This window comes from Ranitomeya imitator, chromosome 1 (assembly GCF_032444005.1).
Source record: "Ranitomeya imitator isolate aRanImi1 chromosome 1, aRanImi1.pri, whole genome shotgun sequence".
Lineage (NCBI taxonomy): Eukaryota > Metazoa > Chordata > Amphibia > Anura > Dendrobatidae > Ranitomeya > Ranitomeya imitator.
The window spans coordinates 1212095406-1212120872 of NC_091282.1; the positions used below are offsets into that span (position 1 = coordinate 1212095406).

The 25467-nt window shown below is 45.6% G+C and overlaps 1 protein-coding gene across 7 annotated transcripts in view; it reads left to right on the forward strand.

Annotated features, from left to right (window-relative positions):
- The window catches only part of LOXL3 (lysyl oxidase like 3), a 211583-nt gene that overhangs the window by 114155 nt on the left and 71961 nt on the right, over nucleotides 1–25467 (forward strand). For 4 of the 7 annotated variants that reach the window (XM_069744978.1, XM_069744977.1, XM_069744982.1 and 1 more), the window contains exons 4-5: nucleotides 516–727; nucleotides 9742–9792. In XM_069744978.1, coding sequence (XP_069601079.1) covers nucleotides 516–727; nucleotides 9742–9792 — 263 coding nt within the window. The remainder of the gene's footprint in view (nucleotides 1–515; nucleotides 728–9741; nucleotides 9793–25467) is intronic. The other 3 variants (XM_069744980.1, XM_069744981.1, XM_069744979.1) reach the window with 1 other exon arrangement.

A 25467-nucleotide genomic window follows, 5' to 3' on the forward strand; every position in this document is an offset into this window, starting at 1 on the left:
TGAAGGAAGAGAATAGATGGGTCTAGGGGATTAGGAGGAGAACACGGGTGTCAGGTACAGGAGGAGGACTGAGGGGTCTGGAGGAGAAAGATAGAGATGTCTGAAGGAAGAGAATAGATTGATCTAGGGGATTAGGAGGAGAACATGGGTGTCTGGATCAGGAGGAGGACAGAGGGGTCTGGAGGAGAAAGATAGAGATGTCTGAAGGAAGAGAATAGATGGGTCTAGGGGATTAGGAGGAGAACACGGGTGTCTGGATCAGGAGGAGGACTGAGGGGTCTGGAGGAGAAAGATAGAGATGTCTGAAGGAAGAGAATAGATGGGTCTAGGGGATTAGGAGGAGAACATGGGGGTCAGGTACAGGAGGAGGACAGAGGGGTGTGGAGGAGAAAGATAGATGTCTGAAGGAAGAGAATAGATGGGTCTGGTGGAGTCAAGAGGGAGGAGTCAGAGACAGGAAGGAGGGGCCTGAAGATGACTGACAATAAGTAGAGCTCTGTGTTCTCTCATCATAGACCGAGCAGAAGCAGCTGGAGGAGATCCGCCTGCGCCCCGTCATCGCCACCGCCAAGAATCGACTACCCATCACTGAGGGCGTCCTGGAGATCAAGAGCAGCGACTCCTGGGAGCAAGTGTGTGACGAGGGCTGGACCCAGAAGAACTCTCATGTGGTCTGTGGGATGATGGGATTCCCTTCCGATAAGAAATACAACAAGAACTTCTACAAGTAAGATGATGGGAGTGATCACCTCCAGAGCAGTATATAGATGATGGGAGTGATCATCCCCAGGAGCAGTATATAGATGATGGGAGTGATCACCTCCATAGCAGTATATAGATGATGGGAGTGATCATCCCCAGGAGCAGTATATAGATGATGGGAGTGATCACCTCCAGAGCAGTGTATAGATGATGGGAGTGATCACCTCCAGAGCTGTATATAGATGATGGGAGTGATCACCTCCAGAGAAGTATATAGATGATGGGAGTGATCTCCTACAGAGCTGTATATAGATGATGGGAGTGATCACCTCCAGAGCAGTATATAGATGATGGGAGTGATCACCTCCAGAGAAGTATATAGATGATGGGAGTGATCTCCTACAGAGCTGTATATAGATGATATAAGACATAAGAAGCACAATAGACACAGATGGTGGCACTCACTGACATAAGAAGCATAATACGCACAGATGGTGGTGCTCACTGACATAAGAAGCATAATAGACACAGATGGTGGCGCTCACCGACATAAGCACAATAGATACAGATGGTGGCGCTCACTGACATAAGAAGCATAATACACACAGATGGTGGTGCTCACCGACATAAGAAGCATAATAGACACAGATGGTGGCGCTCACCGACATAAGAAGCATAATAGACACAGATGGTGGTGCTCACTGACATAAGAAGCATAATACACACAGATGGTGGTGCTCACCGACATAAGAAGCATAAAACACACAGATGGTGGTGCTCACCGACATAAGAAGTACAATAGACACAGATAGTGGCGCTCACTGACATAAGAAGCATAATAGACACAGATGGTGGTGCTCACCGACATAAGAAGCACAATAGACACAGATGGTGGTGCTCACCGACATAAGCACAATAGACACAGATGGTGGCGCTCACCGACATAAGCACAATAGATACAGATGGTGGCGCTCACTGACATAAGAAGCATAATACACACAGATGGTGGTGCTCACCGACATAAGAAGCATAATAGACACAGACAGTGGCGCTCACCGACATAAGAAGCATAATAGACACAGACGGTGGTGCTCACCGACATAAGAAGCATAATAGACACAGACGGTGTTGCTCACCGACATAAAAAGCATAATAGACACAGATGGTGGCGCTCACCGACATAAGAAGCACAATAGACACAGATGGTGGCGCTCACCGACATAAGAAGCACAATAGACACAGATGATGGCGCTCACTGACATAAGAAGCACAATAGACACAGATGGTTGCGCTCACCGACATAAGAAGCACAATAGACACAGATGGTTGCGCTCACCGACATAAGAAGCACAATAGACACAGATGGTGGCGCTCACCGACATAAGAAGCATAATAGACACAGATGGTGGTGCTCACCGACATAAGAAGCATAATAGACACAGATGATGGTGCTCACCGACATAAGAAGCATAATAGACACAGATGGTGGCACTCACCGACATAAGAAGCACAATAGACACAGATGGTGATGCTCACCGACATAAGAAGCACAATAGACACAGATGGTGACGCTCACCGACATAAGAAGCACAATAGACACAGATGGTGACGCTCACCGACATAAGAAGCATAATACACACAGATGGTGACGCTCAGCAACATAAGAAGCATAATACACACAGATGGTGGTGCTCACCGACATAAGAAGCACAATAGACACAGATGGTGGTGCTCACCGACATAAGCACAATAGACACAGATGGTGGCGCTCACCGACATAAGAAGCACAATAGACACAGATGGTGGCGCTCACTGACATAAGAAGCATAATAGACACAGATGGTGGCGCTCACTGACATAAGAAGCATAATAGACACAGATGGTGGCGCTCACCGACATAAGAAGCATAATAGACACAGATGGTGGTGCTCACCGACATAAGAAGCACAATAGACACAGATGGTGACGCTCACCGACATAAGAAGCATAATAGACACAGATGGTGGCGCTCACTGACATAACATAGTAACATAGTAAAATAATTATTAAGGTTGAAGGAAGACTTTAAGTCCATCTAGTTCAACCCATAGCCTAATCTAACGTGCCCTAACATAAGAAGCATAATACAAACAGATGGTGGCACTTACTGGCATAGAAAGCACATTAGATCCAGATGGTGGTGCTCACCAACATGAGAAGCATAATAGACACAGATGGGGGTGCTCACCAACATAAGAAGCATAATAGACACAGATGGTGGTGCTCACTGACATAAAAAGCACAATAGACACAGATGGTGGCGCTCACTGACATAAGAAGCATAATAGACACAGAAGGGGGTGCTCACTGACATAAAAAGCACAATAGACACAGATGGTGGCGCTCACTGACATAAGAAGCATAATACACACAGATGGTGGCACTCACTGGCATAGAAAGCACAATAGATCCAGATGGTGGCGCTCACCGACATAAGAAGCATAATAGACACAGATGGTGGCGCTCACTGACATAACATAGTAACATAGTAAAATAGTTATTAAGGTTGAAGGAAGACTTTAAGTCCATCTAGTTCAACCCATAGCCTAACCTAACGTGCCCTAACATAAGAAGCATAATACACACAGATGGTGGTGCTCACTGACATAAGAAGCACAATAGACACAGATGGTGGCGCTCACTGGCATAGAAAGCACAATACACACAGATGGTGGCTCTCACTGGCATAAGAAGCATAATAGACACAGATGGTGGCGCTCACTGACATAAGAAGCATAATACACACAGATGGTGGCGCTCACTGACATAAGAAGCATAATACACACAGATGGTGGCACTCACTGACATAAGAAGCATAATAGACACAGATGGGGTGCTCACTGACATAAGAAGCACAATAGACACAGATGGTGGCGCTCACCGACATAAGAAGCACAATAGATACAGATGGTGGTGCTCACTGACATAAGAAGCACAATAGACACAGATGGTGGCGCTCACCGACATAAGAAGCACAATAGATACAGATGGTGGTGCTCACTGACATAAGAAGCATAATAGACACAGATGGTGGCGCTCACTCACATAAGAAGCATAATAGACACAGATGGTGGCGCTCACTGACATAAGAAGCACAATAGACACAGATGGTGGCGCTCACTGACATAAGAAGCACAATAGACACAGATGGTGGTGCTCACTGACATAAGAAGCACAATAGACACAGATGGTTGCGCTCACCGACATAAGAAGCACAATAGACACAGATGGTTGCACTCACCGACATAAGAAGCACAATAGACACAGATGATGGCGCTCACCGAAATAAGACGCATAATAGACACAGATGATGGCGCTCACCGAAATAAGAAGCACAATAGACACACATGATGGCGCTCACCAACATACGCATAATAGACACAGATGGTGGCGCTCAATGACATAAGAAGCACAATAGACACACATGATGGCGCTCACCAACATAAGCACAATAGACACAGATGGTGGTGCTCACCGACATAAGAAGCACAATAAATACAGATAGTTGCGATCACCGACATAAGACTCTGGAATCTAATGCTAACACACAGCTGTGAGTCCTAATGGGTTTTATGTACGATCAGGGAGATGACGTCACTAAGCGATGTCGAGCAATGTGCAAAACTGATGTGGAGCACAACAGAGGGTGGCGGGCCCTTGGGAACGAAGCAGAGACCTGGATAGGAGTGTAACTTTTTTTTAACTGATTCCAGGTATATTATAATCTGGGCTATAGTCTGACATCCAGAGGACAAAACAGTCTACAGGAGGAAATAAGAGTTTAGAAGAAGTCTCAGAGGGGTCTGAGGAGGACATAAGAGTCCGAGGAAAAGGGAACAGGAGTCTGATGGAGGAGGATAGAAGAATTAGAGGGAGAAGGAAGACAAAAGAGACTGTAGCGGGGAGGAGGACTGAGGAGTCCGCAAGAGGATGATAAAGGAGCCTGTAGGGAGAAAAGAAAGGAGGAAAGAAGAGGTTGAAGACAGAGGAATTTGGAGGAGAACATAGAAGCCTGAAGGGAGTGGGAAAGAGAAGTCTATAGGAGGGCAGAGTGGTCTGGAGAAGTGGAAAAATGGGGTATTGGACTATCGAGGAGTGGAAAGTGCAGATAAGTCTGGGGGAGAACACAGGGGTCTGAAAGGACTGAGGAGTCTGGAGGAGGATAAAATGGTTTCGAGGAGAGGGAGGTCAAAGGGGTCTTGAAGAGGAGGATAGAGGAGCTTGGATGAGAAGGACAAGATTCTGGAGGAGAGGTACAAAATACTTAGTAGGAGAATGGGGACAGAGAAGTCTAGAGGCATGGACAAAGTCTGGAAGAGGACAACTGAGAAGTCTAAATGTCCAGGGACAGACGAGTCTGATGAAGAATGAGAAGAGGAGTCTAGAGTAGGGATAAGGACAGAGACGCCTCTAAATGGACAGAAGAGTCTAGAGGAGGAATGAGAATACAGAAGAGTCAGGAGCAGTAGGTGGAGGACAGGTGGGTCTGGAAGAGAAAATGCACACAGAGGAGTATGGATGAGGTGGAAAGAATGTTCTCAAGGAGGAGGAAGACAGGCGAGTGGAGGAGCAGGACTGTGGATCCCAGAAGGAAAGGGGGAGAGGATTCTGCAGGATGACAGAGGAGTCTGGAGAACATTTTGTGGATTATGTAGGAGGAGGATGAGCAGAGAAGTATATTATTATTATTATTTATTATTATAGCGCCATTTATTCCATGGCACTTTACATGTGAGGAGGGGTATACATAATAAAAACAAGTACAATAATCTTGAACGATACAAGTCACAACTGGTACAGGAGGAGAGAGGACCCTGCCCACAAGAATATGGCAAGTTAATGAGCCTGAAGGAGGAGGATGGAGTGACCTGGATGAGGAGGTGGGGGACAAAGGAATTTGAAGGACAACAGAGGACCCTGTAGGAGGACGAGAACAGAGGACACTACAGGAGTAAGAGGATTTCTCCAAGGACCACTGTGTCTCATGCCCAGTGTCATCTCATTTGTGGGAGTCCTTCTCCTCTATAGTTGGGGTCCAAAGGTGCAGGTGTTCCTGATAAAGCGCTGTGTCTCTAGCCTGCTCTCCACCCACTTGTGGGGGTCACTATCCCCTGTAGTCAGGTGGCAGTAGTGGCTGGTGTTCTTCCATAGAGGGCTGTGTTTCTGTCCTAGTGTTCTCCTCACTGGTGGGGGTCAGTGTTCTCTATACTTGGGGGACGTGGATGAGTTTCTGGCCTTGTGTCCTCCTTACTTGTGGGGGTCACTATACTGTATAGTTGGGGTGCAGGGATGAGCCTCTGGCCTTGTGTCCTCCTGACTTGTGGGGGTCACTGTCCTCTGCAGTTGGACAGCAGGGGTGGCTGGTCTTCTTCCATAGAGGGTTGTGCCTCTAGCCTCGTGTCCTCCTCACTTGTGAGGGTCACTGTCCTCTATAGTTGGGGTTCAGGGTTGCGTCTCTGGCCTGGTTTCCTGCTCACTTGTGGGGTCACTGTCCTCTATCAGCAAGGGAAGAAGGAAAAGAGTCAGCTTGCCCACATGGAAGTCCGAGGCTCGGAACCAGAAGTGCCGCAGGATTATCAGTTGAAAAAGGAAAGGATGTTTCAGCGTCAGGATCTTCTTAAAATCAAATTTATTAGGTAAGAATAAAAATATATAACAAACAAGTCACAACCCTTTGTCATAACAAACGCGTTCCAGACTAGGTGTGATGTATTGAATACAGTCTGTATAGAGTCTTGTGCTTGGGTGCGCGGAAGCACAGGCTCGTTTAAGAAGTGCTTGTATTACTTCATACAGGTCAGCATGCCACGGGGAAAAGGTTTCCCACAATTGCAGGTACAGAGGCAGGAGACACGGCAGGCCGGAATAACCCTTAAATTCAGCATAAATCACAGCAATAGCTTCAGAGTCTCTCTATTACGTCCTTAGCAAATGTTGATGGCAAACAGAGGGATTCCAGTGTCCACACGTGACCCAAAGATCCGCAGTAGGAGATGGCTGGAATACGATGTCCAAGACTTCCAGGAGCAGGTCACAGGCGAACTGCAGACATGATTCAGAAGCAATGATTGAACAGCTGAGGAGGCTTAAAAAGGCAAGAGGCAAAGAACAGGGCAGAAACATAGAAACTAGAAGCTCCATACTGACTGAGGGCAAGGTAGCTGCAGCAGGACAAAGCAAAATGGCCGATGGAAAAAACTCGGTTTCAATAACAGAAAATAACAGCGGATTTGGCAAAGAGACTGAGAACCTTACACTAGGCGTTTTTAATTGTTGCATGTAAATGTATCCCTGCGGGGTTGTGACTTGTTTGTTATATATTTTATTCTTACCTAATAAATTTAATGATTTTAAGAAGATCCTGATGCTGGAACACCCTTTCCTTTTTCCACTGTCCTTTATAGTTGGAGTGCAGGGGGGCTGGTGTTCCTCCATAGAGAGCTGTCTCTGACCTTGTATCCACTAAATAATGGAGGTCACTGTCCTCTATATTCGGGGGCAGGGGTAGTCGGTGTTCCTCCATAGAGGACTTTGTCTCTGGCCTTGTGTCCACCTTACATGTTGAGGTCACTGTCCTCCACAGTTTGGGTGTAGGGATGAGTCTCTGGCATGGTGTCCACTCACTTTTGGGGTCACTGTCCTCTATAGTTGGAGTGCAGGTTTGGGTATCTGGCTTGATGTCCTTTTTGTGGGGGTCACTGTCCTCTATAGTTGGGGTGCAAGGATGAGTCTGTGGCCTTGTGTCCTCTTCACTTGTGGTGATCACTGTCCTCTGTAGTTGTGTTGCAGGGTTGGTTGGTGTTTCTCCACAGCGAGTTGTGTCTTTGGCCTGGTGTCCGCTCACTTTTGGGGTCACTGTTCTCTATACTTGGAGTGCAAGGATGAGTCTGTGGCCTAGGGTCCACTTCACTTGTGGGGATCACTGTCCTCTGTAGTTGGGGTGCAGGGTTGGTTGATGTTTCTCCACAGCGAGCTGTGTCTCTGGCCTGGTGTCCGCTCACTTTTGGGGTTAGTGTCCTCTATAGTTGGAGTGCAGGTTTGGGTATCTGGCTTGATGTCCTTTTTGTGGGGGTCACTGTCCTCTATAGTTGGGGTGCAAGGATGAGTCTGTGGCCTAGGGTCCTCTTCACTTGTGGGGATCACTGTCCTCTGTAGTTGTGTTGCAGGGTTGGTTGGTGTTTCTCCACAGCGAGTTGTGTCTTTGGCCTGGTGTCCGCTCACTTTTGGGGTCACTGTTCTCTATACTTGGAGTGCAAGGATGAGTCTGTGGCCTAGGGTCCACTTCACTTGTGGGGATCACTGTCCTCTGTAGTTGGGGTGCAGGGTTGGTTGGTGTTTCTCCACAGAGGGCTGTGTCTCTGGCTTGGTGTCCGCTCACTTTTGGGGGTCACTGTTCTCTATACTTGAGGTACAGGGGTCGCTGGGGTTGGATTTTGGCTCTGTCTCTTTGTGACCTTTTAAATCTCACATTTTTCAGACAAGTTAAAACATCTTCAAACAAAAAACGTTCCTCCAAGGCAAAGCATCAGCCCAGAAGGTAACACGGGGCAGTTTATTTCATGACCGCAAATAAACTCCCATGTGGTGTATTAACCACATCAGTACTGCAGATCCGAGGGCCCACAATGCCCACTGTGATAACCCGTCCTGACTCCTAACTCCTTGGCCTTCCAAACCTTGGACTAATATTGCCATGCTGCTCTCTAGTAATACCTGTTTGGATGTAGCTTCACTTGAGATAATGATGAGCCTTGCCTATTATTATTAAGCTTTGCTTATATAGCGCTATCTTATTCCGCAGCGCTTTACAGACATTATCATCACTGTCCCTGTTGGGGCTCACAGTCTAGATTTCCTATCAGTATGTCTTTGGAATGTGGGAGGAAACCGGAGAACCCAGAGGAAACCCACGCAAACACAAGGAGAACATACAAACTCCTTGCAGATGTTGTCCAAGGTGGGATTTGAACCCAGGACCCCAGTGCTGCAAGGCTGCAGTGCTAACCACTGAGCCACCGTGTTAGCCCAATCACTTGGGGGTCATTTGCATACGTTCTCCCAGGGAGCATTGCTTGGTTCATAAGCCATTGTTCTTGGCACTTTCCACAAAAATTAAAAACTTTACCATTAGACCACACTGAAGTGAAGCCTCCCTCAGTGTGGGTAATTGGCTGATATGGAGACTCCTCAATCCTGCTGTGTGATCACCTTCCATGGTGCAGCAACCACCTGTCTTCTCTGAGAATGGTCAGCATTTGATAATCTCCGCCTAATATTACATTCATCCATTATTTTCCCTCAGCCGTATGAAGAAACAAGCCGCCTCTAAACGAGTGTCCAAGGTAGCAGCCTCCAGCCCAAGGTACCAGGAGAGTTTATTTCCTGTGATTCCTTCTCTGTAAGGATTGGAGAATAAACTTCTGTGCAAATTATAAGAAGTAGATCATTGCGAAGACCACATGGATGCTCCACCTATACATAGACATCTCTACCTTGATGGGGTCATCTAGACATGGCCATCTCCACCTATATGATGTCATGTCAGCTAGAAGCAGTCTTCTGGAGAAAGCTGTGGATATGGCTGCCCATAGTAAAAGCTGATAAGTTTGTGATACAAGTCTGACCTGAGGCATAGCCTTGGCTGGCCCTCTAGATTACATTGACTCCTTGTACACTCAGACTTCTAGCTAGTTTGTTACTGTCTTATGTGGCTTTATGCGTTGTTCAGGCTCTCGAGGCCAATGCAATAATGTCCATGTCTCAGTGACTCATCATGCACTAGCGCTCTCATCGTGACTGGTGTCCCATGTCATGTGCTGTTGTCCGAAAGTAGGATGATGAATTGGTGACCTGACTAATAAGCTTTGAGATGATCAACATGCAGGTGAATATTCCATGGACAGGGAAGTTCAGCCGGCCTAGGTAGTGACACTGTGCAAAGTCTTCGTACCTCCTTCCCATATTTCCAACAATCTGTGATTTCCTGCCTCTGTCTGACAGATCCCCTCCTAAACAAGAACCCAAAAAGAAGGACGTGAAGACCAACAACAGGTACCAGGCAGATAACATGTCCATCACGAGATGTGGCTAAAGATGAGCAAATCCAACCTGACACAAAAGTCAATTCTGATACAGGAATTGACAAAAACAACAATTTCTCCAATGATCTAAATACGTATTTGTCCCTTCCACGTGTTCCTCAATATCAAATGTTTGTCACACTGAATGGTTCTGATCTTAAACATTATATTATAGAGAGGAAAGATGAAAAGTGAGTACTGGTTGTCACCCATGTAAGGCTTGCGACCCGAGAGCCCTAGTATTGTGTCTCATCAGTCACAGACCTTGTGGTCTTCTTCATTCCTCCAGAATCTGGGGACGGATAATTCTCCTTGAAGTCCAGGGAGGCACCATTGATATACTTCAGGCTGAGCATTGATGGTCCTCTTGGATATCACAGCTCTCCTTGTAAACACAGTGCTAGATGTTTGTCAGCTTTTCTGATGGCTTCTATAAGCTGCCCGCCTTATGGTGGAGTCGTAAGCTGAGCATGGAGACTGAATTCCAGGGACTCCTTTGAGATGTTTTCTCACTTCCTGGGGACTGGAGGATAAATAACACTCACTTTTGAGTACCTGTAGATAATGCATACAGTCGTCATCAAGCATATTTCTCATCTATCTTGTAGACAGTGTCCATTCAAGAGAGGTGACCACTTTATCATGGCTCAGAATATGGTAAGGTCAGGATACAACACGAGTCTGCTGATGATCATACGGCTGGACCTAGATCCATATTGAGGCACTTACTTTCTCACACATTTGACACAGAGAATAGATTTGTCTAGTAATCCAATCAGTGTGACAAACACAATATTGTGTCAGGATTAGAGCCCTCCATCTGCTCATCTGTTGCACCAGCCTCGTGTCACATCTGGGTGGTGGCTTTGCTGGTCCTGATGGCGTTCCTTCCCCTTCATGTTTGTGTGATCATTGCATGATTGAGTGGTGAGGATGGTGAATAATGTGTGGGAGGCTGGGGGTTGGGAGGTATTACTCATCTCCGTGCAGATGATGTACCTCACACGCAGAACTTTCTCCTCAACCAGGACATTACGTGCTGTCTCCATGTCGTTATTGAGGGTGATATCCCTTTTATATTTCATTTTCTGATCTAATAAGACTGTAATGGCATCAGTATTGGGCAAATAATGGGCATCTTGGTCCGTTCTCTTTCCTCCTTCTAAGTCTCCACCATTTCGCTAAAATACTTCACCCTTCCATCATAGCCTTCTATCACTGCTTGAAGTCTCCTCTATGTCCCATTTACGAGCTCTTCCTATCTCCAGGACACATGCTTCCAACCAAAGAGTATGATCCATCTGCATGCTCTTCTGTATTTTCCTTCTAAGCTCTTCCATTATAGTCTTTTTCTGCTCTTCTGTATTGTCCTTCTCAGCTCTTCCAGTATTGTCCTTCTCAGCTCTTCCAGTATAGTCTTTTTCTGTTCCTTCAGCATTGTCCTTCTTTGCTTTTCCAGTATTGTCCTTCTCAGCTCTTCCAGCATTGTCCTTCTTTGCTTTTCCAGTATTGTCCTTCTCAGCTCTTCCAGCATTATCCTTCTCTGCTCTTCCCTATTGTCTTTCTCTGCTCTTCTGTATTTTCCTTCTCAGCTCTTCCAGTATAGTGTTTTTCTGTTCTTCCAGCATTGTCCTTCTCTGCTCTTCCGTATTGTCCATCTCTGTTCTTCCAGCATTGTCCTTCCTGCTCTTCCATATTTTCGATCTCAGCTCTTCAAGTATAGTCTTTTTCTGTTCTTCCAGCATTGTCCTTTTCTGCTTTTCCAGTATTGTCCTTCTCAGCTCTTCCAGCATTGTCCTTCTCTGCTCTTCCGTATTGTCTTTCTCTGCTCTTCCGTATTGTCCTTCTCTGTTCTTTCAGCATTGTCCTTCTCTGCTCTTCTGTATTTTCCTTCTAAGCTCTTCCAATTATAGTCTTTTTCTGTTCTTCCAGCATTGTCCTTCTCTACTCTTTCTGTATTGTCCTTCTCAGCTCTTCCAGCATTGTCCTTTCCGGCTCTTCTGTATTGTCCTTCTCAGCTCTTCCAGCATTGTCTTTCTCTGCTCTTCCATTATAGTCTTTTTCTGTTCTTCCAGCAATGTTCTTCATTGCTTTTCCATATTGTCATTGTCAGCTATTCCAGTATAGTCTTTTTCTGTTCTTCCAGCATTGTCCTTTTCTGCTCTTCTGTATTGTCCTTCTCAGCTCTTTTAGCATTGTCCTTCAATGCTTTTGCAGTATTGTCCTTCTCAGCTCTTCTTGCATTGTCTTTTTCTGCTCTTCTGTATTGTCCTTCTGAGCTCTTCTGTATTTTCCTTCTCAGCTCTTCCAGCATTATCCTTCTATGCTTTTCTGTTTTGTCCTTCTCAGCTCTTCTGGCATTGTCTTTCTCTGCTCTTCCTTATTGTCTTTCTCTGCTCTTCTGTATTGTCCTTCTCTGTTCTTCCAGCATTGTCCTTCTCTGCTCTTTCGTATTTTCCTTCTCAGCTCTTCCAGTATAGTCTTTTTCTGTTCTTCCAGCATTGTCATTTTCTGCTCTTCTGTATTGTCCTTCTCAGCTCTTCCAGCAATGTCCTTCTCTGCTCTTCCGTATTGTCTTTCTCTGCTCTTCCGTATTGTCCTTCTCTGTTCTTCCAGCATTGTCCTTCTCTGCTCTTCTGTATTGTCCTTCTCAGCTCTTCCAGCATTGTCCTTCTCTACTCTTCCAGTATTGTCCTTCTCAGCTCTTCCAGCATTGTCCTTTTCTGGTCTTCTGTATTGTCCTTCTCAGCTCTTCCATCATTGTCCTTCTCTGCTCTTCCGTATTGTCCTTCTCAGCACTTCCAGCATTGTCTTTTTCTGCTCTTCTGTATTTTCCTTCTCAGCTCTTCCATTATAGTCTTTTTCTGTTCTTCCAGCATTGTCCTTTTCTGCTCTTCCGTATTGTCCTTCTCAGCTCTTCCAGCATTGTCCTTCTCTGCTTTTCCAGTATTGTCCTTCTCAGCTCTTCCAGCATTGTCTTTTTCTGCTCTTCTGTATTGTCCTTCTCAGCTCTTCCAGCATTATCCTTCTCTGCTTTTCTGTATTGTCCTTCTGAGCTCTTCCAGTCTAGTCTTTTTTCTGTTCTTCCAGCATTGTCATTTTCTGCTATTCTGTATTGTCCTTCTCAGCTCTTCCAGCGTTGTCCTTCTCAGCTATTTCAGCATTGTCCTTCTCTGCTCTTGCATATTGTCTTTCTCTGCTCTTCCGCATTGTGCTTCTCTGTTCTTCCATCATTGTCCTTTTCTGCTCTTCTGTATTGTCCTTCTCAGCTCTTCCATGGTTGTCCTTCTCTGCTTTTCCGTATTGTCCTTCTCAGCTCTTCCAGCATTGTCCTTCTCTGCTTTTGCATATTACCTTTCTCTGCTCTTCCGTATTGTGCTTCTCTGTTCTTCCATCATTGTCCTTTTCTGCTCTTCTGTATTGTCCTTCTCAGCTCTTCCATGGTTGTCCTTCTCTGCTTTTCCGTATTGTCCTTCTCAGCTCTTCCAGCATTGTCCTTCTCTGCTTTTCTGTATTGTCCTACTCAGCCCTTTCAGTTTAGTCTTTTACTGTTCTTCAAGCACTGTCATTCACTGCTCTTACATATTGTCTTTCTCGGCTCTTCCAGCATTGTCTTTTTCTGCTCTTCTGTATTGTCCTTCTCAGCTCTTCCATCATTATCCTTGTTTGCTTTTCTGTATTGTCCTCAGCTCTTCCAGTATAGTCTTTTTTCTGTTCTTCCAGCATTGTCCTTTTCTGCTCTTCTGTATTGTCCTTCTCAACTCTTCCAGCATTGTCCTTCTCTGCTCTTCTGTATTATCTTTCTCAGCTCTTCCAGCATTGTCCTTCTCTGCTCTTCTGTATTTTCCTTCTTTGCTCTTCCAGTATTGTCCTTCTCAGCTCTTCCAGCATTGTCCTTCTCTGCTCTTCTGTATTTTCCTTCTAAGCTCTTCCATTATAGTCTTTTTCTGTTCTTCCAGCATTGTCCTTCTCTGCTCTTCTGTATTATCTTTCTCAGCTCTTCCATCATTGTTCTTCTCTGCTCTTCCGTATTGTCCTTCTCTGCACTTCCATATTGTTCTTCTCTGCTCTTCCAGCAATGTTCTTCTCTGCTCTTCGAAATAGTCCTTCTCAACTCTTTCAGTATAGTCTTTCTCTGCTCTTCCACTGTCTTTTTTCTTTGCTTTTCCATTGTAGTCCTTCTCTGCTCTTCCACTATAGTCCTTCTTGGCTCTTCCACTATTGTCCTTCTCTGCTCTTACAGTATAGTCGCTCTCTGCTCTTCCAATAGTGTTGTTCTCTGCTCTTCCACTATTGTCCTTCTCTGCTCCTCCAATATAGTACTTCTCTGCTCTTCCAGTATAGTACTTCTCTGCTCTTCCAGTATATTCCATCTCTTTTCTTCCACCATTGTTATTCTCTGCTCTTCCATTATTACACTTCTGTGATCTTCCAGTAAAGTTCTTCTCTGCAATTCCAGTAAGTCCTTCTTTACTCTTCCAACATTGTCTTTCTCTGCTCTTCCAGTAAAGTCCTTCTCTGCTCTTCCAGTAAGTCCTTCTTTACTCTTCCAGTATTGTCTTTCTCTGCTCTTCCTGCATTGTCCTTCTCTGCTCTTCCAGTAAACTCCTTCTCTGCTCTTGCACTATTGTTCTTCTCTGCTGTTTCAGCATTGCCGTTCTATGCTCTTGCAGCATTGTCCTTCTCTGCTTTTCCAGCATTGTCCTTCTCAGTTCTTTCTGCATTGTCCTTCTCAGCTCTTCTGTATTGTCCTTCTCAGCTCTTCCAGCATTGTCCTTCTCTGGTCTTCTGTATTTTCCTTCTAAGCTCTTCCATTATAGTCTTTTTCTGTTCTTCCAGCATTGTCCTTTTCTGCTCTTCTGTATTGTTCTTCTCAGCTCTTCCATCATTGTCCTTCTCTGCTCTTCCGTATTGTCCTTTTCTGCACTTCCATATTGTTCTTCTCTGCTCTTCCAGCAATGTTCTTTTCTGCTCTTCAAAATTGTCCTTCTCAGCTCTTTCAGTACAGTCCTTCTCTGCTCTTCCACTGTCTTTTTTCTTTGCTTTTCCATTGTAGTCCTTCTCTGCTCTTCCACTATAGTCCTTCTTGGCTCTTCCACTATTGTCCTTCTCTGCTCTTACAGTATAGTGCTCTCTGCTCTTCCAATAGTGTCGTTCTCTGCTCTTCCACTATTGTCCTTCTCTGCTCTTCCAATATAGTACTTCTCTGCTCTTCCAGGATAGTACTTCTCTGCTCTTCCAGTATATTCCATCTCTTTCCATCCACCATTGTTATTCTCTGCTCTTCCATTATTATCCTTCTGTGATATTCCAGTAAAGTTCTTCTCTGCTATTCCAGTAAGTCCTTCATTACTCTTCCAGTATTGTCCTTCTCAGCTCTTCTGCATTGTCCTTCTCTGCTCTTTCAGCATTGTCCTTCTCTGTTCTTCCAGCATTGTCCTTCTCTGTTCTTCCAGCATTGTCCTTATCTGTTCTTCCAGCATTGTCCTTCCCTGCTCTTTCAGCATTGTCCTTCTCTGTTCTTCCAGCATTGTCCTTCCCTGCTCTTTCAGCATTGTCCTTATCTGTTCTTCCAGCATTGTCCTTCTCTGTTCTTCCAGCATTGTCCTTCTCTGTTCTTCCAGCATTGTCCTTCCCTGCTCTTTCAGCATTGTCCTTATCTGTTCTTCCAGCATTGTCCTTCTCTGTTCTTCCAGCATTGTTCTTCTCAGCTCTTCTGCATTGTCCTTCCCTGTTCTTCCAGCATTGTCCTTCTCTGTTCTTCCAGCATTGTCCTTCTCTGTTCTTCCAGCATTGTCCTTCTCTGTTCTTCCAGCATTGTCCTTCCCTGCTCTTTCAGCATTGTCCTTATCTGTTCTTCCAGCATTGTCCTTCTCTGTTCTTCCAGCATTGTTCTTCTCAGCTCTTCTGCATTGTCCTTCCCTGTTCTTCCAGCATTGTCCTTCTCTGTTCTTCCAGCATTGTCCTTCTCTGTTCTTCCAGCATTGTCCTTCTCTGTTCTTCCAGCATTGTCCTTCTCTGTTCTTCCAGCATTGTCCTTCTCAGCTCTTCTGTATTGTCCTTCTCTGTTCTTCCAGCATTGTCCTTCCCTGCTCTTTCAGCATTGTCCTTCTCTGTTCTTCCAGCATTGTCCTTCTCTGTTCTTCCAGCATTGTCCTTCTCAGCTCTTCTGCATTGTCCTTCCCTGTTCTTCCAGCATTGTCCTTCTCTCTTCTTCCAGCATTGTCATTCTCTGTTCTTCCAGCATTGTCCGTCTCTGTTCTTCCAGCATTGTCCTTCTCTGTTCTTCCAGCATTGTCCTTCTCTGTTCTTCCAGCATTGTCCTTCTCAGCTCTTCTGCATTGTCCTTCCCTGTTCTTCCAGCATTGTCCTTCTCTATTCTTCCAGCATTGTCCTTCTCTGTTCTTCCAGCATTGTCCTTCTCTGTTCTTCCAGCATTGTCCTTCTCAGCTCTTCTGTATTGTCCTTCTCTGTTCTTCCAGCATTGTCCTTCCCTGCTCTTTCAGCATTGTCCTTCTCTGTTCTTCCAGCATTGTCCTTCTCTGTTCTTCCAGCATTGTCCTTCTCAGCTCTTCTGCATTGTCCTTCCCTGTTCTTCCAGCATTGTCCTTCTCTCTTCTTCCAGCATTGTCCTTCTCTGTTCTTCCAGCATTGTCCGTCTCTGTTCTTCCAGCATTGTCCTTCTCTGTTCTTCCAGCATTGTCCTTCTCTGTTCTTCCAGCATTGTCCTTCTCTGTTCTTCCAGCATTGTCCTTCTCTGTTCTTCCAGCATTGTCCTTCTCAGCTCTTCTGCATTGTCCTTCCCTGTTCTTCCAGCATTGTCCTTCTCTATTCTTCCAGCATTGTCCTTCTCTGTTCTTCCAGCATTGTCCTTCTCTGTTCTTCCAGCATTGTCCTTCTCTGTTCTTCCAGCATTGTCCTTCTCTGTTCTTCCAGCATTGTCCTTCTCAGCTCTTCTGTATTGTCCTTCTCTGTTCTTCCAACATTGTCCTTCCCTGCTCTTTCAGCATTGTCCTTCTCTGTTCTTCCAGCATTGTCCTTCTCTGTTCTTCCAGCATTGTCCTTCTCAGCTCTTCTGTATTGTCCTTCTCTGTTCTTCCAGCATTGTCCTTCCCTGCTCTTTCAGCATTGTCCTTCTCTGTTCTTCCAGTATTGTCCTTCTCAGCTCTTCTGCATTGTCCTTCTCTGCTCTTTCAGCATTGTCCTTCTCTGTTCTTCCAGCATTGTCCTTCTCTGTTCTTCCAGCATTGTCCTTCTCTGTTCTTCCAGCATTGTCCTTCCCTGCTCTTCCAGAATTGTCCTTCTCTGATCTTCCAGTATTGTCCTTCTCAGCTCTTCTGCATTGTCCTTCTCTGCTCTTTCAGCATTGTCCTTCTCTGTTCTTCCAGCATTGTCCTTCTCTGTTCTTCCAGCATTGTCCTTCTCTGTTCTTCCAGCATTGTCCTTCCCTGCTCTTTCAGCATTGTCCTTATCTGTTCTTCCAGCATTGTCCTTCTCTGTTCTTTCAGCATTGTCCTTCTCAGCTCTTCTGCATTGTCCTTCCCTGTTCTTCCAGCATTGTCCTTCTCTGTTCTTCCAGCATTGTCCTTCTCTGTTCTTCCAGCATTGTCCTTCTCTGTTCTTCCAGCATTGTCCTTCTCAGCTCTTCTGTATTGTCCTTCTCTGTTCTTCCAGCATTGTCCTTCCCTGCTCTTTCAGCATTGTCCTTCTCTGTTCTTCCAGCATTGTCCTTCTCTGTTCTTCCAGCATTGTCCTTCTCAGCTCTTCTGCATTGTCCTTCCCTGTTCTTCCAGCATTGTCCTTCTCTCTTCTTCCAGCATTGTCCTTCTCTGTTCTTCCAGCATTGTCCGTCTCTGTTCTTCCAGCATTGTCCTTCTCTGTTCTTCCAGCATTGTCCTTCTCTGTTCTTCCAGCATTGTCCTTCTCAGCTCTTCTGCATTGTCCTTCCCTGTTCTTCCAGCATTGTCCTTCTCTATTCTTCCAGCATTGTCCTTCTCTGTTCTTCCAGCATTGTCCTTCTCTGTTCTTCCAGCATTGTCCTTCTCTGTTCTTCCAGCATTGTCCTTCTCTGTTCTTTCAGCATTGTCCTTCTCAGCTCTTCTGTATTGTCCTTCTCTGTTCTTCCAACATTGTCCTTCCCTGCTCTTTCAGCATTGTCCTTCTCTGTTCTTCCAGCATTGTCCTTCTCTGTTCTTCCAGCATTGTCCTTCTCAGCTCTTCTGTATTGTCCTTCTCTGTTCTTCCAGCATTGTCCTTCCCTGCTCTTTCAGCATTGTCCTTCTCTGTTCTTCCAGTATTGTCCTTCTCAGCTCTTCTGCATTGTCCTTCTCTGCTCTTTCAGCATTGTCCTTCTCTGTTCTTCCAGCATTGTCCTTCTCTGTTCTTCCAGCATTGTCCTTCTCTGTTCTTCCAGCATTGTCCTTCCCTGCTCTTCCAGAATTGTCCTTCTCTGATCTTCCAGTATTGTCCTTCTCAGCTCTTCTGCATTGTCCTTCTCTGCTCTTTCAGCATTGTCCTTCTCTGTTCTTCCAGCATTGTCCTTCTCTGTTCTTCCAGCATTGTCCTTCTCTGTTCTTCCAGCATTGTCCTTCCCTGCTCTTTCAGCATTGTCCTTCTCTGTTCTTCCAGCATTGTCCTTCTCTGTTCTTCCAGCATTGTCCTTCTCTGTTCTTCCAGCATTGTCCTTCCCTGCTCTTTCAGCATTGTCCTTATCTGTTCTTCCAGCATTGTCCTTCTCTGTTCTTCCAGCATTGTCCTTCTCAGCTCTTCTGCATTGTCCTTCCCTGTTCTTCCAGCATTGTCCTTCTCTGTTCTTCCAGCATTGTCCTTCTCTGTTCTTCCAGCATTGTCCTTCTCTGTTCTTCCAGCATTGTCCTTCTCTGTTCTTCCAGCGTTGTCCTTCTCAGCTCTTCTGTATTGTCCTTCTCTGTTCTTCCAGCATTGTCCTTCCCTGCTCTTTCAGCATTGTCCTTCTCTGTTATTCCAGCATTGTCCTTCTCTGTTCTTCCAGCATTGTCCTTCTCAGCTCTTCTGTATTGTCCTTCTCTGTTCTTCCAGCATTGTCCTTCCCTACTCTTTCAGCATTGTCCTTCTCTGTTCTTCCAGCATTGTCCTACTCTGTTCTTCCAGCATTGTCCTTCTCAGCTCTTCTGCATTGTCCTTCCCTGTTCTTCCAGCATTGTCCTTCTCTCTTCTTCCAGCATTGTCCTTGTCTGTTCTTCCAGCATTGTCCGTCTCTGTTCTTCCAGCATTGTCCTTCTCTGTTCTTCCAGCATTGTCCTTCTCTGTTCTTCCAGCATTGTCCTTCTCAGCTCTTCTGCATTGTCCTTCCCTGTTCTTCCAGCATTGTCCTTCTCTGTTCTTCCAGCATTGTCCTTCTCTGTTCTTCCATCATTGTCCTTCTCTGTTCTTCCAGCATTGTCCTTCTCTGTTCTTCCAGCATTGTCCTTCTCAGCTCTTCTGTATTGTCCTTCTCTGTTCTTCCAGCATTGTCCTTCCCTGCTCTTTCAGAATTGTCCTTCTCTGTTCTTCCAGCATTGTCCTTCTCTGTTCTTCCAGCATTGTCCTTCTCAGCTCTTCTGTATTGTCCTTCTCTGTTCTTCCAGCATTGTCCTTCCCTGCTCTTTCAGCATTGTCCTTCTCTGTTCTTCCAGCATTGTCCTTCTCTGTTCTTTCAGCATTGTCCTTCTCAGCTCTTCTGCATTGTCCTTCCCTGTTCTTCCAGCATTGTCCTTCTCTGTTCTTCCAGCATTGTCCTTCTCTGTTCTTCCAGCATTGTCCTTCTCTGTTCTTCCAGCATTGTCCTTCTCAGCTCTTCTGTGTTGTCCTTCTCTGATTTTCCAGCATTGTCCTTCTCTGTTCTTCCAGCATTGTCCTTCTCAGCTCTTCTGTATTGTCCTTCTCTGTTCTTCCAGCATTGTCCTTCTCTGCTCTTCCAGCATTGTCCTTCTCTGTTCTTCCAGTATTGTCCTTCTCTGTTCTTCCAGTATTTTCCTTCTCTGTTCTTCCAGCATTGTCCTTCTCAGCTCTTCTGTATTGTCCTTCTCTGTTCTTCCAGCATTGTCCTTCTCTGCTCTTCCAGCATTGTCCTTCTCTGTTCTTCCAGTATTGTCCTTCTCTGCTCTTCCAGCATTGTCCTTCTCTGATCTTCCAGCATTGTCCTTCTCAGTTCTTTCTGCATTGTCCTTCTCTGTTCTTCCAGTATTGTCCTTCTCTGCTCTTCCAGCATTGTCCTTCTCTGTTCTTCCAGTATTGTCCTTCTCTGCTCTTCCAGCATTGTCCTTCTCTGATCTTCCAGCATTGTCCTTCTCAGTTCTTTCTGCATTGTCCTTCTCTGTTCTTCCAGTATTGTCCTTCTCTGCTCTTCCAGCATTGTCCTTCTCTGCTCTTCCAGCATTGTCCTTCTCTGATCTTCCAGCATTGTCCTTCTCTGTTCTTCCAGTATTGTCCTTCTTTGCTCTTCCAGCATTGTCCTTCTCTGATCTTCCAGCATTGTCCTTCTCAGTTCTTTCTGCATTGTCCTTCTCTGTTCTTCCAGTATTGTCCTTCTCTGCTCTTCCAGCATCGTCCTTCTCTGTTCTTCCAGCATCGTCCTTCTCTGCTCTTTCAGCATTGTCCTTCTCTGATCTTCCAGCATTGTCCTTCTCATTTCTTTCTGCATTGTCCTTCTCTGTTCTTCCAGCATTGTCCTTCTCAGCTCTTCCAGCATTGTCCTTCTCTGTTCTTCCAGTATTGTCCTTCTCTACTCTTCCGTATTGTCCTTCTCAGCTCTTCCAGCATTGTCCTTCTCTGTTCTTCCAGCATTGTCCTTCTCAGCTCTTCTGTATTGTCCTTCTCTGTTCTTCCAGCATTGTCCTTCCCTGCTCTTTCAGCATTGTCCTTCTCTGTTCTTCCAGCATTGTCCTTCTCTGTTCTTCTAGCATTGTCCTTCTCTGTTCTTCCAGCATTGTCCTTCTCTGTTCTTCCAGCATTGTCCTTCTCAGCTCTTCTGTATTGTCCTTCTCTGTTCTTCCAGCATTGTCCTTCCCTGCTCTTTCAGCATTGTCCTTCTCTGTTCTTCCAGCATTGTCCTTCTCTGTTCTTCCAGCATTGTCCTTCTCAGCTCTTCTGTATTGTCCTTTTCTGTTCTTCCAGCATTGTCCTTCCCTGCTCTTTCAGCATTGTCCTTCTCTGTTCTTCCAGCATTGTCCTTCTCTGTTCTTCCAGCATTGTCCTTCTCAGCTCTTCTGCATTGTCCTTCCCTGTTCTTCCAGCATTGTCCTTCTCTGTTCTTCCAGCATTGTCCTTCTCTGTTCTTCCAGCATTGTCCTTCTCTGTTCTTCCAGCATTGTCCTTCTCAGCTCTTCTGTGTTGTCCTTCTCTGATCTTCCAGCATTGTCCTTCTCTGTTCTTCCAGCATTGTCCTTCTCAGCTCTTCTGTGTTGTCCTGCTCTGATTTTCCAGCATTGTCCTTCTCTCTTCTTCCAGCATTGTCCTTATCTGTTCTTCCAGCATTGTCCGTCTCTGTTCTTCCAGCATTGTCCTTCTCTGTTCTTCCAGCATTGTCCTTCTCTGTTCTTCCAGCATTGTCCTTCTCAGCTCTTCTGCATTGTCCTTCTCTGTTCTTCCAGTATTGTCCTTCTCTACTCTTCCGTATTGTCCATCTCAGCTCTTCCAGCATTGTCCTTCTCTGTTCTTCCAGCATTGTCCTTCTCAGCTCTTCTGTATTGTCCTTCTCTGTTCTTCCAGCATTGTCCTTCCCTGCTCTTTCAGCATTGTCCTTCTCTGTTCTTCCAGCATTGTCCTTCTCTGTTCTTCTAGCATTGTCCTTCTCTGTTCTTCCAGCATTGTCCTTCTCAGCTCTTCTGTATTGTCCTTCTCTGTTCTTCCAGCATTGTCCTTCCCTGCTCTTTCAGCATTGTCCTTCTCTGTTCTTCCAGCATTGTCCTTCTCTGTTCTTCCAGCATTGTCCTTCTCAGCTCTTCTGTATTGTCCTTTTCTGTTCTTCCAGCATTGTCCTTCCCTGCTCTTTCAGCATTGTCCTTCTCTGTTCTTCCAGCATTGTCCTTCTCTGTTCTTCCAGCATTGTCCTTCTCAGCTCTTCTGCATTGTCCTTCCCTGTTCTTCCAGCATTGTCCTTCTCTGTTCTTCCAGCATTGTCCTTCTCTGTTCTTCCAGCATTGTCCTTCTCTGTTCTTCCAGCATTGTCCTTCTCAGCTCTTCTGTGTTGTCCTTCTCTGATCTTCCAGCATTGTCCTTCTCTGTTCTTCCAGCATTGTCCTTCTCAGCTCTTCTGTGTTGTCCTTCTCTGATTTTCCAGCATTGTCCTTCTCTGTTCTTCCAGCATTGTCCTTCTCAGCTCTTCTGTTTTGTCCTTCTCTGTTCTTCCAGCATTGTCCTTCTCTGCTCTTCCAGCATTGTCCTTCTCTGTTCTTCCAGTATTGTCCTTCTCTGTTCTTCCAGTATTTTCCTTCTCTGTTCTTCCAGCATTGTCCTTCTCAGCTCTTCTGTATTGTCCGTCTCTGTTCTTCCAGCATTGTCCTTCTCTGCTCTTCCAGCATTGTCCTTCTCTGTTCTTCCAGTATTGTCCTTCTCTGCTCTTCCAGCATTGTCCTTCTCTGATCTTCCAGCATTGTCCTTCTCAGTTCTTTCTGCATTGTCCTTCTCTGTTCTTCCAGCATTGTCCTTCTCTGTTCTTCCAGCATTGTCCTTCTCAGCTCTTCTGTGTTGTCCTTCTCTGATTTTCCAGCATTGTCCTTCTCTGTTCTTCCAGCATTGTCCTTCTCAGCTCTTCTGTATTGTCCTTCTCTGTTCTTCCAGCATTGTCCTTCTCTGCTCTTCCAGCATTGTCCTTCTCTGTTCTTCCAGTATTGTCCTTCTCTGTTCTTCCAGTATTTTCCTTCTCTGTTCTTAGAGCATTGTCCGTCTCAGCTCTTCTGTATTGTCCTTCTCTGTTCTTCCAGCATTGTCCTTCTCTGCTCTTCCAGCATTGTCCTTCTCTGTTCTTCCAGTATTGTCCTTCTCTGCTCTTCCAGCATTGTCCTTCTCTGATCTTCCAGCATTGTCCTTCTCAGTTCTTTCTGCATTGTCCTTCTCTGTTCTTCCAGTATTGTCCTTCTCTGCTCTTCCAGCATTGTCCTTCTCTGTTCTTCCAGTATTGTCCTTCTCTGCTCTTCCAGCATTGTCCTTCTCTGATCTTCCAGCATTGTCCTTCTCAGTTCTTTCTGCATTGTCCTTCTCTGTTCTTCCAGTATTGTCCTTCTCTGCTCTTCCAGCATTGTCCTTCTCTGCTCTTCCAGCATTGTCCTTCTCTGATCTTCCAGCATTGTCCTTCTCTGTTCTTCCAGTATTGTCCTTCTTTGCTCTTCCAGCATTGTCCTTCTCTGATCTTCCAGCATTGTCCTTCTCAGTTCTTTCTGCATAGTCCTTCTCTGTTCTTCCAGTATTGTCCTTCTCTGCTCTTCCAGCATCGTCCTTCTCTGTTCTTCCAGCATCGTCCTTCTCTGCTCTTTCAGCATTGTCCTTCTCTGATCTTCCAGCATTGTCCTTCTCAGTTCTTTCTGCATTGTCGTTCTCTGTTCTTCCAGTATTGTCCTTCTCTGCTCTTCCAGCATTGTCCTTCTCTGCTCTTCCAGCATTGTCCTTCTCTGTTCTTCCATTATTGTCCTTCTCTGCTCTTCCAGCATTGTCCTTCTCTGCTCTTCCAGCATTGTCCTTCTCTGTTCTTCCAGCATTGTCCTTCTCTGTTCTTCCAGCATTGTCCTTCTCAGCTCTTCCAGCATTGTCCTTCTCTGTTCTTCCAGTATTGTCCTTCTCTACTCTTCCGTATTGTCCTTCTCAGCTCTTCCAGCATTGTCCTTCTCTGTTCTTCCAGCATTGTCCTTCTCAGCTCTTCTGTATTGTCCTTCTCTGTTCTTCCAGCATTGTCCTTCCCTGCTCTTTCAGCATTGTCCTTCTCTGTTCTTCCAGCATTATCCTTCTCTGTTCTTCCAGCATTGTCCTTCTCTGTTCTTCCAGCATTGTCCTTCTCTGTTCTTCCAGCATTGTCCTTCTCAGCTCTTCTGTATTGTCCTTCTCTGTTCTTCCAGCATTGTCCTTCCCTGCTCTTTCAGCATTGTCCTTCTCTGTTCTTCCAGCATTGTCCTTCTCTGTTCTTCCAGCATTGTCCTTCTCAGCTCTTGTGTATTGTCCTTTTCTGTTCTTCCAGCATTGTCCTTCCCTGCTCTTTCAGCATTGTCCTTCTCTGTTCTTTCAGCATTGTCCTTCTCTGTTCTTCCAGCATTGTCCTTCTCAGCTCTTCTGCATTGTCCTTCCCTGTTCTTCCAGCATTGTCCTTCTCTGTTCTTCCAGCATTGTCCTTCTCTGTTCTTCCAGCATTGTCCTTCTCTGTTCTTCCAGCATTGTCCTTCTCAGCTCTTCTGTGTTGTCCTTCTCTGATCTTCCAGCATTGTCCTTCTCTGTTCTTCCATCATTGTCCTTCTCAGCTCTTCTGTGTTGTCCTTCTCTGATTTTCCAGCATTGTCCTTCTCTGTTCTTCCTGCATTGTCCTTCTCTGCTCTTCCAGCATTGTCCTTCTCTGTTCTTCCAGTATTGTCCTTCTCTGTTCTTCCAGTATTTTCCTTCTCTGTTCTTCCAGCATTGTCCTTCTCAGCTCTTCTGTATTGTCCTTCTCTGTTCTTCCAGCATTGTCCTTCTCTGCTCTTCCAGCATTGTCCTTCTCTGTTCTTCCAGTATTGTCCTTCTCTGCTCTTCCAGCATTGTCCTTCTCTGATCTTCCAGCATCGTCCTTCTCACTTCTTTCTGCATTGTCCTTCTCTGTTCTTCCAGTATTGTCCTTCTCTGCTCTTCCAGCATTGTCCTTCTCTGTTCTTCCAGTATTGTCCTTCTCTGCTCTTCCAGCATTGTCCTTCTCTGATCTTCCAGCATTGTCCTTCTCAGTTCTTTCTGCATTGTCCTTCTCTGTTCTTCCAGTATTGTCCTTCTCTGCTCTTCCAGCATTGTCCTTCTCTGCTCTTCCAGCATTGTCCTTCTCTGATCTTCCAGCATTGTCCTTCTCTGTTCTTCCAGTATTGTCCTTCTTTGCTCTTCCAGCATTGTCCTTCTCTGATCTTCCAGCATTGTCCTTCTCAGTTCTTTCTGCATTGTCCTTCTCTGTTCTTCCAGTATTGTCCTTCTCTGCTCTTCCAGCATCGTCCTTCTCTGTTCTTCCAGCATCGTCCTTCTCTGCTCTTTCAGCATTGTCCTTCTCTGATCTTCCAGCATTGTCCTTCTCAGTTTTTTCTGCATTGTCCTTCTCTGCTCTTCCAGCATTGTCCTTCTCTGCTCTTCCAGCATTGTCCTTCTCTGTTCTTCCATTATTGTCCTTCTCTGCTCTTCCAGCATTGTCCTTCTCTGCTCTTCCAGCATTGTCCTTCTCTGTTCTTCCAGCATTGTCCTTCTCTGTTCTTCCAGCATTGTCCTTCTCAGCTCTTCCAGCATTGTCCTTCTCTGTTCTTCCAGTATTGTCCTTCTCTACTCTTCCGTATTGTCCTTCTCAGCTCTTCCAGCATTGTCCTTCTCTGTTCTTCCAGCATTGTCCTTCTCAGCTCTTCTGTATTGTCCTTCTCTGTTCTTCCAGCATTGTCCTTCCCTGCTCTTTCAGCATTGTCCTTCTCTGTTCTTCCAGCAT